Raw genomic sequence first — 12,425 nt, 5'->3', positions numbered from 1 at the left:
GAATTAATACTTATATTATTTATACTTTTGACCCAATAACTAGATCCTCATGACCTTTAGAGTGACACTGACTAACTAGAAACTACTATCTGAAATCTATGAAGAAGAAGGAATAAGAAGAAAGATGAACAAAGAAAGAGATAACACGTAAAATCTTCCATGTTGTCTCATACCTATTACTGTAATATAAAAACCTCAAATTTAAAACCCATCACCATGTTAAAGCGCACACTTCTATTTAACTACACACCCGTGATTTTAACTTCATCACTCAAATTTGGAAGCCGTCTCCAAGGCCTTAGGTCAAAATCAGTGTTCTCCAGAGGGTCAGTGCCTGAAAGCACAGAAAGGTCAAAAAACCCAGGTTTGTGGAATCCAACACCCCCGGGCTTCTGGAGCACCTCAGCACCTGGTCCCTGCCTGGCGGGTGTGGGAAGGGCTCGCTGCAGGGCTCTCCACATTTTAGGCAGAGTGATTCCTCATTTCACTGTGTTGCACTGTTTTGTGTCTGAATTGCTCTACTTCCTTTCTGGTTTCACCTTCCAACTGGCACTTACTTTAATTGGGATAAACATCATGGGTCCTCCTGTGACAGACTTCTGTGTCACCACTCTGGGGTTCCTCATTTCTGCCTGCTCTCATCTTGACCTTCTGCTCCAGGAGGATGTTCACACACTGCTGTTTGTTTGGGGCTGAGGCACTGAGCTGGAGCCATCCTCTTCACAAACCCCTCATTGACAGCCCCTGGCCAGTGTCCCACTCAGCCAGGGCCCCTTCAACACAGCAGGAGAGGGGAAATACCGGAGTAAAATCCCATGTGAGAGTCACGATGCTGATGTTGAGTGGCTGTAAATGACTGCTGCATCATCCTCAGGGGATGGAAGGAGATTTTCCTTCACCCACTGACACAGCCAGGAGCTCTCTGGGGTGTAACACAGTCCTGGGGACTGCCATGATGGGGAGAAGGTGGCCTCAGTCTGTGCAGGGAGTCCCACCCTCTGCACTGGACTGGGCAGCTGCTCATCCTGTCCAGAACCCAAACCCCGGAAATAGGGAAATGGCACCTCACAACTGATGGTAATGTGGTAGTAATGACACGGTGTGGATGTGACTTGAAAAATTCCCCAGCAACTCGAGCAAAGTGGCTCTTTGAAGGAGGGCTCCTGTCTGGTTTCAGGTAACTGAGAAACCCTTATTCAGCAAATACCTTTGTAGGCACCTTCCCTGCACATATCCATGCAGAGCCTCTACCTCCAAGCCACCTCTCCCAGTCCTCCTCTCACTCCAAGGGAAGGGTGGGAAGGATGCACTGTGATTTTCCAGGCAGTGGCAGGGATGCATTCCCAAGGAAGATGAGAGGGGTGGAGTGGAAGCTTCTCAGCACAAAGCAGGTTTGCCATCTCCAGTCACTTTGTAAATTTAGATCCTGCTGTTACTCACAGTGTTTTGGCTCACAACCAGTCAGCTGGGAAGGACTTGGTGACCCAGAGCTTCCTCTTGCCATGGCAAGGCATTGAGAGAGAAGGGGATTCTGGAGGTTTGTGCTTCCTGCTCTTTCCAAGGGGCATATTGGAAGAAAGCCAGGGAAGCAGCTTTGCTTTTTGTGTTTGGGTTTCCAAAACTTTTAGTGGAAGCATTTAATTCTGGGAAGAACAGCGTTGTCACTCAAAACCCCACAGCTGTGCCAAAAAAAGGTGGTTTGGGGAGGAAATGAGACTCTTCTGCTTGAGAAAACAAAGAAAAGCAGCCCAGCTCAAGCTGGCAGCCCACTCCTAAGCCAGGGAGCAGCGGTGCAGGAGGATGGATGGTTGCTCATCATCCCAGTCCATCATGGGACAGTAACTCAGCATCCCAACCAGTCCATCAACAGGGGTGGACCTGCACTCACTGTACCCCTGTCCCTGCATCCCTTCTCTGGCCAGGCCCTCCAAAATGCCCCAAAATCTTTTGGGCTCTGTGCAAGGGAAGGGTCGTTGGTGCCTGCTGGGATGGGCATCACAGTAGAGGAACCTACTGCATTTTGGCATTTTCCTGGGAACTCAATGACTATTTCAGACAAAAAGCAGAGTCTCTGTCATGGAACACCCCCAGAGTGAGTCATGAGCCCTGGGTGGAGAGGAGGAAGCGACTGTCCTAAAAAGAAGACATCCAGGGTCTGTGGGTAAGTACTGCCCAAAGAGAAGTTGCAGGAGAAGACAGCTTGGAAAACTCTCAGGACATCCATGTGCATGTGGGCCTGGCTTCATCCTGAAGGACTTTTTGTGAAAAATCACGGGGAAAATTCCACCTTGGGAGCAAGAAGCTGGAAAATGAAGATTTTCTTGATTTGGACCCTTTTCCTCATGAGAGCCACGAGCACAGGTCAGGCAAATCTGTATCAGGGGTTCTGGCAGAGATGTGGAGAGGCTGGGGCTGAGGCAGACCAGGAAGCTCACTGTGTTCATGGCTAAAGACCAGCTGATCCCAAACTCTTCCTCGGGCAGTTACAGGGCATGATCTCTGAGATTCACTTGTTCCCTGTCCTTCCCGGGAATAAGGCTTTTCACTCTCTTACTAACATACACCCTTGATGGAGGAATCTTTATTTTAATGATGGGGACCTCTCACCTCAGCACTGTAGAGTGGGTGCACAGGCACAGCTTACCTCAGACTGTACCCCCAAGGATAGGTTTACAGCACCTCTCTCTGTGGGAATATATGTTGAAAGGATAGTGCAGGAGGCAATCTCTCCCAATGAATTACAGCTGTACTCATTACTAAGGAGTGGAAACAGCCTCGCCTGCCCAATGACTTTGGATTTTATAAAAGAGTGGGCTAGGTGGCTCCTAGCTGTAGTTTGAGTGTCTGCTGTAGTTTGGGATGGAGTGGGCTGGCTGTGAGGAGGATGGGATATGTGGTCGTGCAAGGGACAGATAAGGTAAGAAGATGTTATGTGAGGGATAGTCAGGATAAGGTGGCTGGGAAAGGGACAGGTTGGGGTTGAGCCAGATATGCAGAGAGGAGAGAAGTCAGAGCTGTGTGGAGCTGCTTAAGAGGAAAGGAGTCAGAGTTGTCAGAAAGAAGTATACACTCTGGAAGAAGGTATGAAAAGTTTTCTAATAGAGGATTAGTGGTGATGCCAGTCCGTCTCAACATAATTGCAACATCTCTCTGTCCCCTGCAGGTGGCCAGGCAGTGACAGGCCCCAAGCAGGTGACAGTGGAGCAGGGCAGCTCACTGACAGTGTCCTGCAGCTACAAGCCTCGCTACATGCTCAACTCCAAGTACTGGTGCCGCAAAAACTCCCGCTGGCCTTGCTTGACCTACATCATCCAAACCAATGGCTCAGAGGTGACAGTGACCCAGGACAGGGTGTCCATCAGGGATAACCACGCAGAACACTTGTTCACAGTGACACTGAGCAGTGTCACACTGGGAGATGCAGGCCGGTATTCCTGTGGAGTGAGGAGGAAACTGGGGATCAACATGTGGCACAGCACCAAGGTGATGGTTTCTGCAGGTAAAACAGGGCTGGAAGCAAAGCTGACATTGAACTTCCCCCTTTTTCCTCCTCCTCAGCAGTGCTGAGGACATTGCCCAGACACCTCCATACCCACCTCCTGCACCTTCATTGCTGAAGACACTCCTGTGCAGGATAGGGGCTGTGGGAGTCTTTACTTTGCTCTGACTCTGTCTTCTCCGCCAGCTGTTTCAAACACAACTGAGGACCACAACATGAGCCCGTTGACCACCAATCCTCTGTGTCCCAGGGGCTGTGGGAAGCCTCCAGAGCTGTGAGTCAGGCCTTGGATCTGGCCAAGCCCCCAACAACATCCTCTGGCTAAAACATTCCCATGCATTTATCTCCCAGCTTTGAGTCCCCAAGGAGCATCCTGGGGGCAAGAAGGGCAGCTATGCAAGTGCCCCAGTCCCCATCCTCATTCCCCAGACCCTACTAAAGCTCTGGCATAAACTCCTTTCTCCTACACAGGTCCCAGTTCAGTGTCGTCTTGCTGTTCCTGCTCAGCATCAAGGTACTCATAGCACTGGCCATGGTGTGTGGGGCAGCCTGGGTGAGGAGCCACGGCAGGAGCACTGACCAGGAAAACCTGCAGCTCTTGGAGGTATCCAACAGCACCAGGGCACGGGGCTGCTCACCTGTCCCAACCACCTCAGTGCCCCAGGGACGCTCTCCTGCTCCCCTGGCCCCCACCCTGCGGGGGCTGTGCCGCCTCTCACGGCTGCCCCGTGTTGGGAGAGGTTCTGCTCCAGCTACTTCTGCCCTTGGAAAGTCTCGACCCTTCCTTGCAGCCCCTAGGCTGGAGAAGGAAAGGTTTGGGGTGCAAAGAGCCCATGTCTGTTGAACTGCAGCTGCCAGTTGAAGACAATTTTGCAATAAAGGCAGGGTATCCTGCAGGGCCTTGTGTGCTTGTCTGTCTGTCAGTCTGCTCCTTCCTTCAGCTGCCAGCACTGCCCGGGATGCCCATGGCAGCTGATGCACAATACCTGTGTGGGGACATGCTGCATTGTGGCTGGGAGGGACGTGGGGTCACAGGGGCTGTGGAGGCTCCACCATGGCCCAGCTGAACTTCCTCAGGGAGAGAGGAGCCCTCAGCTCTGCCACCTCTGCCTGAGCCATCAAATGCCTGTCTCCAGCTGAGAAATAACCAAGGAAGAGTGTCCTTCCATAACTCTGCCCCCCATTCAGCAACTGCAGACACTGGAGGGACCTGATCAGAGCATGGGGCTCCTGAGCCACAGAAGGGCTGTGCTAGGAACAGCCTGGGGTGACATCCTGGCAAGAGAAGTGAGTGCTCCTGCCCAGCTCCACTGGGATAAGGTGCTGGGGTTACACATTTCATTCCCCTAGGAAGGACAGGATGGCCATGCAGGAGCACTACCCAGCCTGGAGGATTGTCTGGGGTTCAGGTTGGCCCTGTCCTGAGCTCTTCCACCTCTCCCACTGGGTCCCCTGCTTGTCCAGAGGGGCTGGGCAGTGTGGCAGTGAGAGACAGGCTGTGTCCTGACATGGGCTGGAGGAAGAAAGGGGGGGACCCTGGGGAAGGGCATAGGGGACAGCGCACAGCAAGTAATCTCAATGACCAGGAAAAGCTGAAACTCTAGGAAACAGGAAAGGCCATGATCTCGCTGAATCTCCAGCAGTCACGGAGGTGGTACCAGCGGCAAAAGAGGAAGCGAAGCCCCAGAGACACAACGAAGAGGAGGAGCGGGGCTGTTCCAACACCTACGTGTGGCTCCTGCTGGTGCTGGCCTCGGAGCCACCCTGGATCCGCCAGGAGAAGCGGGAGGTGCCGGTGCAGCGGCAGCGCTCCCGCCAGTCCGTGTGTCTGCACAGGCTCCGGGGCAGTGACGGTGCCCGACACCGTGCAGGGACTCCCTTCGGTCACCTGCACGTACCAGCCCGGCCGGGAGATGTTGCCGAAATTCTGGTGCAAACCGAGTACAGGTACTGGTGTTACCTGTGCCGCTTACATGGTCAGCACCTCGAAGTTACAGCCCGAGGCGCGGCACGGCCGGTTCTCCATTCTGGACAGCTGCGTGAGCCGGGCATTCAGGGTGGCTATGGAGCGACTGGTCAAGGAGGATGAGGGTACGTTCAGCTGTGGGATGCTAAAGGGATTTTTTCCCCGTTACATGTGGAGGTGATCATAACCCGGGGTCGATCCTTGAACGTTTTCCCCACGGTCACAGGAACACGGTGCCCGTCCGGCACCCGCTGCATCCCTCTCATCTTTCCTCCGCATCTGCAGCCCTGACGCTCCCGCCGGACGCTCCTCAGGAGACCGGCAGCACTTTCCGCTGCTTCCCGGTGCTGGCCGTGAGGGCCGGCACCGCTCGACCCCCGACTCGCCCGGTCCCGACCCCCGGGCAGGGGCAGGGCAGCACCGGGGCCCCGCCGGGGGCTTCCTGCTTTCCCCGCCGGCTCCAACAAACGCCCCCGCCGCTCCCCCCTCGTCTCTTCGGCCGTCCCCGCTGTCCAGCACTGCCGGGGATCCCCGCGCTCCGCCCCAACGGGGTGACCGTGCCGCGGGGGCGGCCCCGGGGGCGGGCCGGGCTCCGCCGAGGGGATCCGAGAGCGGCAGCGCGCTGAGCCTCGCGTCCCGGAGCGGCCATGCAGCTCCTGCCCCTGCTAACCTGGGCGCTGCTTCCAGGTAAGGCTGGGCCGGAGCCCCGCACTGGTGGGCAGCCCCGTAGGGCGGGATGTGCCGGCAGCGCTCCCGCGCCTCCGTGTGTCTCCACAGGCTGCGGAGCAGTGAAGGGACCCGGCAGTGTGTGGGGATTCCTGGGGGGTTCCCTGTCGGTCACCTGCACCTACGAGCCGGACCAGGAGAAGCTGCCGAAATTCTGGTGCGAACCGGGTAGTGTTTTTTCCTGTAGTGAGGACATCGTCATCACCTCGGAGTCGCGTCTCGAGGTGCGGAAGGGCCGGTTCTCCATCCGAGACAACCGCACACACCGGGCATTCACGGTGACCGTGGATGATCTGTCCAAGGAGGATGAGGGCACCTTCCGCTGTGGGGTGCGAACGTCAAGATATTCGTTTGATAAGACTGCTGACGTGGAGGTGATCGTATACCCAGGTACTTGTGGGTTGCAGGTCTCCCAGGTCCAGCATGGATGTGTCCCCTTCCAGCTGCTTGGAGCAGGGCTGCAATGGGGACAGCCTGGAGCTGATGGGTGCCCCTGCAGGTGGGGCACCCCCAGGGTGTGTCCCCAGAGTGTAGTAGCTGCCACCATCACTCATTCCCTATTCTCAGTTCTCCCCAGAGCCCCATTCTTGGCACCCCAGCATCAGCCGTCTCCATTATTGAGATGTACTGTGCTCTCTGTGTCCAGTTTTCTTCCTCATTAGCTCTTGCAGGCCTTTTCTGTGCCCTCCTTGCCTTACTGTGCAACACTGGGGAGTTCTTCATTGCACTGTGCTTCCCCATTTCCCACTTGGGACAGGCAGCACCTCTGGGCACCAGGCCCTGGGTTTAGGAAACATCCATCTGCATTGCCTTGCCAAAGATCAACCCACATAGCAGGAGAATATGTATGTGGGGTTGTTGTGTTAGTACTAAACCGGGCACAGGGTGCCCAGACTCCCTTTCTGCAGGGTGAATCTGTTTTGTGCATGTTTTGGGGAGGACTAAGAATGTGAAAAGCCTTGTGGGCAGGAGAAGGGTCTCAGAGCACTTTGACCTCAAGATGTGTCCTCTGGATATGGCAGAGGGGACCCAGCTTCTCATGCTGTGACAGCACATAGGTAGGTCACTTCTGACTCGCTGCAAAACTCACACCATTTTTCCCCACAGAGATCAACCAAGCTTCTCCTCTTTTTGTTACAGCTTCTTCCACCCTTCTGTCATCGACCTGCACCACCACCACGTTCTCTGATCTTATTCCCTTTGTAACAGGCCACACACAGACAGTTTCCCAGGCGGAAATTGTGCAGTCAACATCAAACCCCTCCACCCCTCAAGTGTGAGTAGCAGCTCCTGCTTACCACAGCCACTTTCCTGCATAAGCTCTCTAATGCAGCGGGAGCCCTGCAACCATTGGGCTCTTCACACCTCCCTTAAAAGGATCCAAAGCTCCTGTTTTTGCATTTAGAGACCATTCCACGTGGAAAAATTCTTCCGTGTGAGGGTCGGGAGGTCCTGACACAGGTTTTCCAGAGACATTGTAGATGCCCCATCCCTGGCAGTGTCCAAGGGCACACCGGATGGGGCTCAGAGCAACCTGGCCTAGTGGAAGGTGTCCCTTCCCATGGGAGAGGGTTGCAACTGGATGATCTTTAAGGTCCCATTCTGACCCAAATCATTCTCTAATTCTATGTCAGAAATTCTAGTGCTTCTAGTCAAGTGGGAGAAGTGGTCTCTGCTTGCAACATGGACCTAATTTCCTTCCCAAAACTCAGTGGAGATAGTTCGTGGGAGGGAAGTCAAGTGCTGCCCAGTGTTCTGTTCTTTGTAGTCACACACAGCTTGGCAAAGTTAGTTGAAAAAGCATGAAACGAGTGTTGGATCTTCCTCGCTTCTCTCCTGCCTGTGGGAGGTGATGCCAGCAGCAGGCAAAACTGACACTCCCCATCAGCACACTCAAGATGTGCTTGTTCACCAACTTCTCCTGCTTGTCCGTTACAAATAAGGTTAACAAAGAGTGGAGTTAAACCAGAGTAAATGCAGGAATCCATCCTTAAATCACTGAAGACAAAGTGGCTCTCAGACCCAAGTGTCATTTTGGTTCCACAGTTTTTGGTTTGCTCTGCTCTGTGCCCAGCTGGCAGCCTGACCATCGCATGCTGCTGTGATGAGCAAGCCCTGCACCACACAGCTACTTTCTGTGTCGGCCACAGCTGCTTCCTGCAACCCTGCTCCATGCTGGTTCATCCTCAGAAGCATGAAAACATAAACTCTGTTTTTCTTGCAGCTTGAACGTGGTTGAGCACATCCTCATTCCAGCTGTCATTGTGGTTCTTTTTTTGCTTGTAGTGGCTACAGGTATTCTGGTAATACTCTCCAGAAAGAAGAAGGGTGAGTGAAGTTTTCAGTGCCACACACATCCTGTTTTTGTAACAGAGCCTGCTTTGCTTCAGTTATTTTTCCCCTCTGTTTCTTTTTCCTCTCCCATTCCCTTCCTGATCCATCCAGTTCTCAGTCCATCATTGAGACCTCCACCAAGGAGGTCTTCTTCCTTCAAGGGAACAGTGGGACCATCCCATGGGTGTTGTCCCCTGGGAGCAGGGAATGACAGCCCTTGGGGTGGGTGCTGCTGGGCACAGAATCTGCTTGGGTTTGTCTGGGCACCATCAGCTTCTCCAAATGGGCTCACTGGCATGAGCCGGGCTTACACTAGGCTTGATGAAAAGTTTAAGGCCAGTGTGAAGGATGGGGAGGGACAGGAGGGGACATTCCCAGCTGGCAGGTGGCGTCTGGCTTTATTTGAAGAACTGCTCCAATTTAGATGGCTCATGGAGTGTCAGGTTCCTGTCCTGCTTTATGGCAAGGTTTGCAGTGGCAGTGCAGTTTCTCAATACTTTTTTTTCCTCTTTTTTCACTCACATGCAGCCCTATCCGGCACAGACATAGAGATGGACAGGACTCGCAGCATGTCACCTACAGTAAGGAAAACCTCATGAGTTCTCGGGATTCTGTGCCCCAAGTTCACATGGAGAGGGGAAACATTGCACCCCGAGCTGCCAGAGCCGCTGCTTTCAGCCAGGCTCATGGCACTTTAGGCTGGGAGGGATCCTTTGGGCTCTGTTCACCAACAGAAAGACACAACCACGGACTTCGTGTGACTATCACAGAGTATTCCTGGGAAAGGAATTTAGGATTGAGCTGAGAGGTTTCTCTCCAAACCTCTCCAAGCATGGGAGCTGCTTCTCTGAGTGAAACAGCCGTGGGAACCTGCAGCAAAGCACACCTGAAGTGGCTGCAGGATAGCTGCCCCTTGCTTACTGCTTGGAAAGTATTTTCTGATTTTTCTGCCAGCTCTTGAGGAAGGGCTGGTGTCACTAGAATTTCTCTGGGGAAAATTGAGCCAGCTCTTGCTTCAATTTTTATTTCCATCCAGCGCCCCTGCCACACCCATCAGGATAGGCAGCAGGTTGGGGGATATTCCCACCCCTGTGGATGCAGGCAGTGAGTGACAGCAGGGTAAGAGCTCATCCTTCTCCATCAGGATGCAGAGGCCTTGAACTATGCGGACATTAACCACGGCAGGGGCGCGGCTGAGAGCCAGTACAGCAATGCCTGGGCTGCCCGCCCCCTGGAAACGCCCCCGATGGAGTACGTAGGGGTCAGGAAGAGTGCTCAGGTAGGACAATGCCAAGCACTGCCAAGCTGGAGGCAGTGGGAGGAAAGCTGGAGTGGGTGGGGGACAGAACGGGCAGCAGGATGGGCTGGGTGGGGAAGGAGGGGGCTGCAAAGGGAAATACCAAACTGGGGTGCGAGTGACCCTGGCTAATGTGGGTTCCCTCTCCGGTCCCTGTGGCTGCTCCTGTGTGCTTAAAACATCACAGAGAGCTTCCAGCAGACAGCGTTTGCCTGGAGCAACTCCATGAAGGATGTTTTTTGTTTATCTCCCTGCTTTCCCAGCCTTTGGAAGAGGAAAAAGACGCATTATATGCCAAAGTGCAGAAGCCTGTTCCACAGCAGGATCAGATCTACGCCAATGTGCCATCAGCTCCACGGCCCAGTGAAGAGCTCTACAGCACAGTGTGGGAGAGATAAGCGAGCACCCGGCCCCATGGGCTGCTCCTGCTGCTGGCAGCACCAACGAGACTTGCACAGAGGACGTGGGGTTGATGTTCTGCTCAGGCAGGAGCTAGCTTGACGGCAGAGCTATTGCTCTCCAAGGCTTGGATGTTTCTTTGAAGCAACATCAGAGAGGATGAGGTTGTGTGGAGGCACAGAGAAGGTTGAAGATAAAGTCATCCCTTTGCAGATGCAATTTGGAGTCCTCATCTGTACAGCAGTGGTGCTGGGAATAAATCTCTCCCCCATGAAGTCAGTTATCCAGGCCAGAGACCTGCCAGGCAGGGCGTGGGAGAGGTGGGCAGGGGAGGTGAGGCTGGCTGGTGGGTGAGCTGGTTCCCTGTGCTCACCACTCATCCCACTTGCTCCTTTGGCTGCATTGTTCGTGTGGGCTGAGCTCCCAAACCCATTGGTCACCTCAGACTGATATCTTTTCATGCTAATGCCAGCTGGCAGCTCCTGGGAGCCAGGATAGTGGGAAATGTTATATCCAAGTGCATTTGCATGGGGTGCTCATTGGAGGGTGAAGTGAATCAGGATGTTTGTGCAGAAATGTCATCTCCCCCAACCCCTGGTCCCACAGGCTCCCAAGCAGTGTGCTCCTGCTCTTTCTCTTCCACCACCCCTGAGGACTCCCAACCTGGGAGCACACAGATGGGCTGCAACCATCACCTTGCTCTTCTCTGCTTTGCTGATAACTTTTTTTCTGGCACCCACAAAATACTTCCTGTATGAAATGTTCCTGCTTTATCAGTGACACCGAGAATCTGATGGCATCGGTTGCAGTGTGTGACTGTGTTTGTACAGCACTACCCACCTGCTAAAGGAGTTATTGCAGAGTGCCACCCTGAAAGCAGCTCCAGCCCCTTGCTGGTGCCCAGCTGGGCTCCAGCCCCTTGCTGGTGCCCAGCTGGGCTCCAGCTGTGTGAGAACTCAGATCTTTAAGGACAAGGACTCCTAGGGCTCCAGCACAAACTCACAGCCCCACTACCAGCTGCTGCAGCAGCATCACTCCTCACTGGAACGTTCCATGTAGTCTTGCTCCTGGCATGCTCGTGCCCTCCCCCATGACTGTTCACTCTTCTCTAGCCCAGTGCCAGGCAATTCATCCATCCATTTCCACGAAAAACAGGCAATAGGGCTGGGTGTCCATTTGTGGTGTGCTCTTACACGTACACAGTTCCATGCAAGTGCTTTTGACAAAGATTAATTTTCCTTTGCCATGAGAATTTGGGCACTGTAGCTTTTTGCAGCGAGGCTGGTTTCAGGGCAGGGGTGCTGAACCGGAGGAGGCTGAGGTGGGAGCTTCTCACTCTCTCCAGTTACCTGAAAGGAGGCTGTAGTCGGGTGCAGGTTGGTCTCTTCACCCAGGTAACAAGCAACAGGACAAGGGGAAACAGGTGCCACAAGGGGAAAAAATTCTGCAAGTTGTGCCAGTGGATTCTTGTGCCAGATTGGATCTTAGTGAAAATTTCTTCACCAAAAGGGCTGTGAAGCCCTGGAACAAGCTGCTGAGGGAAATGTTAGAGTCACAATCCCTGGAGAGGTCTAAAAGATGTGTAGATGTAGAGGTGGCACTTGTGGACGTGGTTTAGTGGCCTTGGTGGTGCTGGGTTAATGGATGGTCTTGATGTTCTTAGGGGTCTTTTGCAACCTAAAGTATTCTAGGTAAGGAGCCTTTTCCTGCTGGTATGAAGATGCTGAGGCAATCTTGCAGCTCTTCAGTCACAAACCAAATTGCTCCTATCAAAGGGGAAGCCCTCCCAGAGCTCAACAGGCTGCTCAGAGTCTTTCTTGAGCCTGGGGAACCCCTGCTTATCAAAACCTCTTCCTCTTAAAACCGTTGGGGGTGTTGCGGCTGTAGTGTTCCCTCAGCTTTATTGGCAGAATGTGCCCACAAGGCTCACCGGAGGTCATGGAAGTCCCAGGAGCTGTTATCACCACCCAGCCACTGCTTCCTATTTCTTCTTCTGAAATACTTCCCCCCAGAAACTTTCACAGGGGGGAGGCTGAGAGAGCTGGGGCTGTTCAGCCTGGAGAACAGAAGGCTCCAAGGAGACCTCAGAGCCCTTTCCAGTGCCTAAAGGGTGTCCAAGAGAGCTGGAGGGAGACTTAGAACAAGGGCCCAGAGTGCTAGGACAAGGGGAATGGCTTCACAGTGCCAGAGGGCAGGGTTGGATG

The 12,425-nt window shown here is 53.8% G+C and overlaps 2 protein-coding genes across 3 annotated transcripts; both read left to right on the top strand.

The window, feature by feature from the left end:
* Positions 1–2,190: 2,190 nt before the first annotated feature.
* Positions 2,191–6,091, top strand: LOC148221564 (uncharacterized). The gene is made up of 8 exons (XM_088176812.1): positions 2,191–2,361; positions 3,164–3,499; positions 3,686–3,773; positions 3,971–4,312; positions 4,850–4,908; positions 5,143–5,321; positions 5,371–5,590; positions 5,751–6,091. Exons 1-8 carry the CDS (start codon positions 2,223–2,225, stop codon positions 6,089–6,091), a joined length of 1,704 nt encoding a protein of 567 aa, XP_088032938.1. The 5' UTR covers positions 2,191–2,222.
* Positions 6,049–11,025, top strand: LOC106854347 (CMRF35-like molecule 2). 2 transcript variants are annotated; one of them, XM_014878241.2, is made up of 7 exons: positions 6,049–6,152; positions 6,243–6,581; positions 7,401–7,467; positions 8,416–8,519; positions 9,054–9,106; positions 9,670–9,804; positions 10,086–11,025. In XM_014878241.2, exons 1-7 carry the CDS (start codon positions 6,113–6,115, stop codon positions 10,218–10,220), a joined length of 873 nt encoding a protein of 290 aa, XP_014733727.2. In that variant the 5' UTR covers positions 6,049–6,112; the 3' UTR covers positions 10,221–11,025. The 2 variants fall into 2 exon arrangements, with proteins under 2 accessions (XP_014733727.2, XP_088032508.1); XM_088176382.1 differs by having other exon boundaries at positions 7,332–7,467.
* The last annotated feature ends 1,400 nt before the right edge of the window (positions 11,026–12,425 follow it).

The sequence above is a fragment of the Sturnus vulgaris genome, chromosome 20 (genome assembly GCF_052056855.1).
Source record: "Sturnus vulgaris isolate bStuVul1 chromosome 20, bStuVul1.hap1, whole genome shotgun sequence".
Classification (NCBI taxonomy): Eukaryota; Metazoa; Chordata; class Aves; order Passeriformes; family Sturnidae; genus Sturnus; species Sturnus vulgaris.
The sequence above is the reverse complement of the archived record's forward strand: the minus strand, read 5'-3'. Positions and strand labels throughout refer to the sequence as shown.

What these genes read in the sequence shown, in the direction of transcription:
- LOC106854347 (XM_088176382.1), top strand. Translation starts at nt 6,113, where the DNA reads ATGCAGCTCCTGCCCCTGCTAACCTGGGCGCTGCTTCCAG. An exon ending in AACCCCTCCACCCCTCAAGT is followed by an intron (nt 7,468 to 8,415) that starts GTGAGTAGCAGC and finishes TTTTTCTTGCAG; the next exon opens with CTTGAACGTGGTTGAGCACA. An exon ending in CTCGCAGCATGTCACCTACA is followed by an intron (nt 9,107 to 9,669) that starts GTAAGGAAAACC and finishes CTTCTCCATCAG; the next exon opens with GATGCAGAGGCCTTGAACTA.
- LOC148221564 (XM_088176812.1), top strand. Translation starts at nt 2,223, where the DNA reads ATGTGCATGTGGGCCTGGCTTCATCCTGAAGGACTTTTTGTGAAAAAT. An exon ending in CCTAGGCTGGAGAAGGAAAG is followed by an intron (nt 4,313 to 4,849) that starts GTTTGGGGTGCA and finishes TCATTCCCCTAG; the next exon opens with GAAGGACAGGATGGCCATGC. An exon ending in GGCAGCGCTCCCGCCAGTCC is followed by an intron (nt 5,322 to 5,370) that starts GTGTGTCTGCAC and finishes GACACCGTGCAG; the next exon opens with GGACTCCCTTCGGTCACCTG.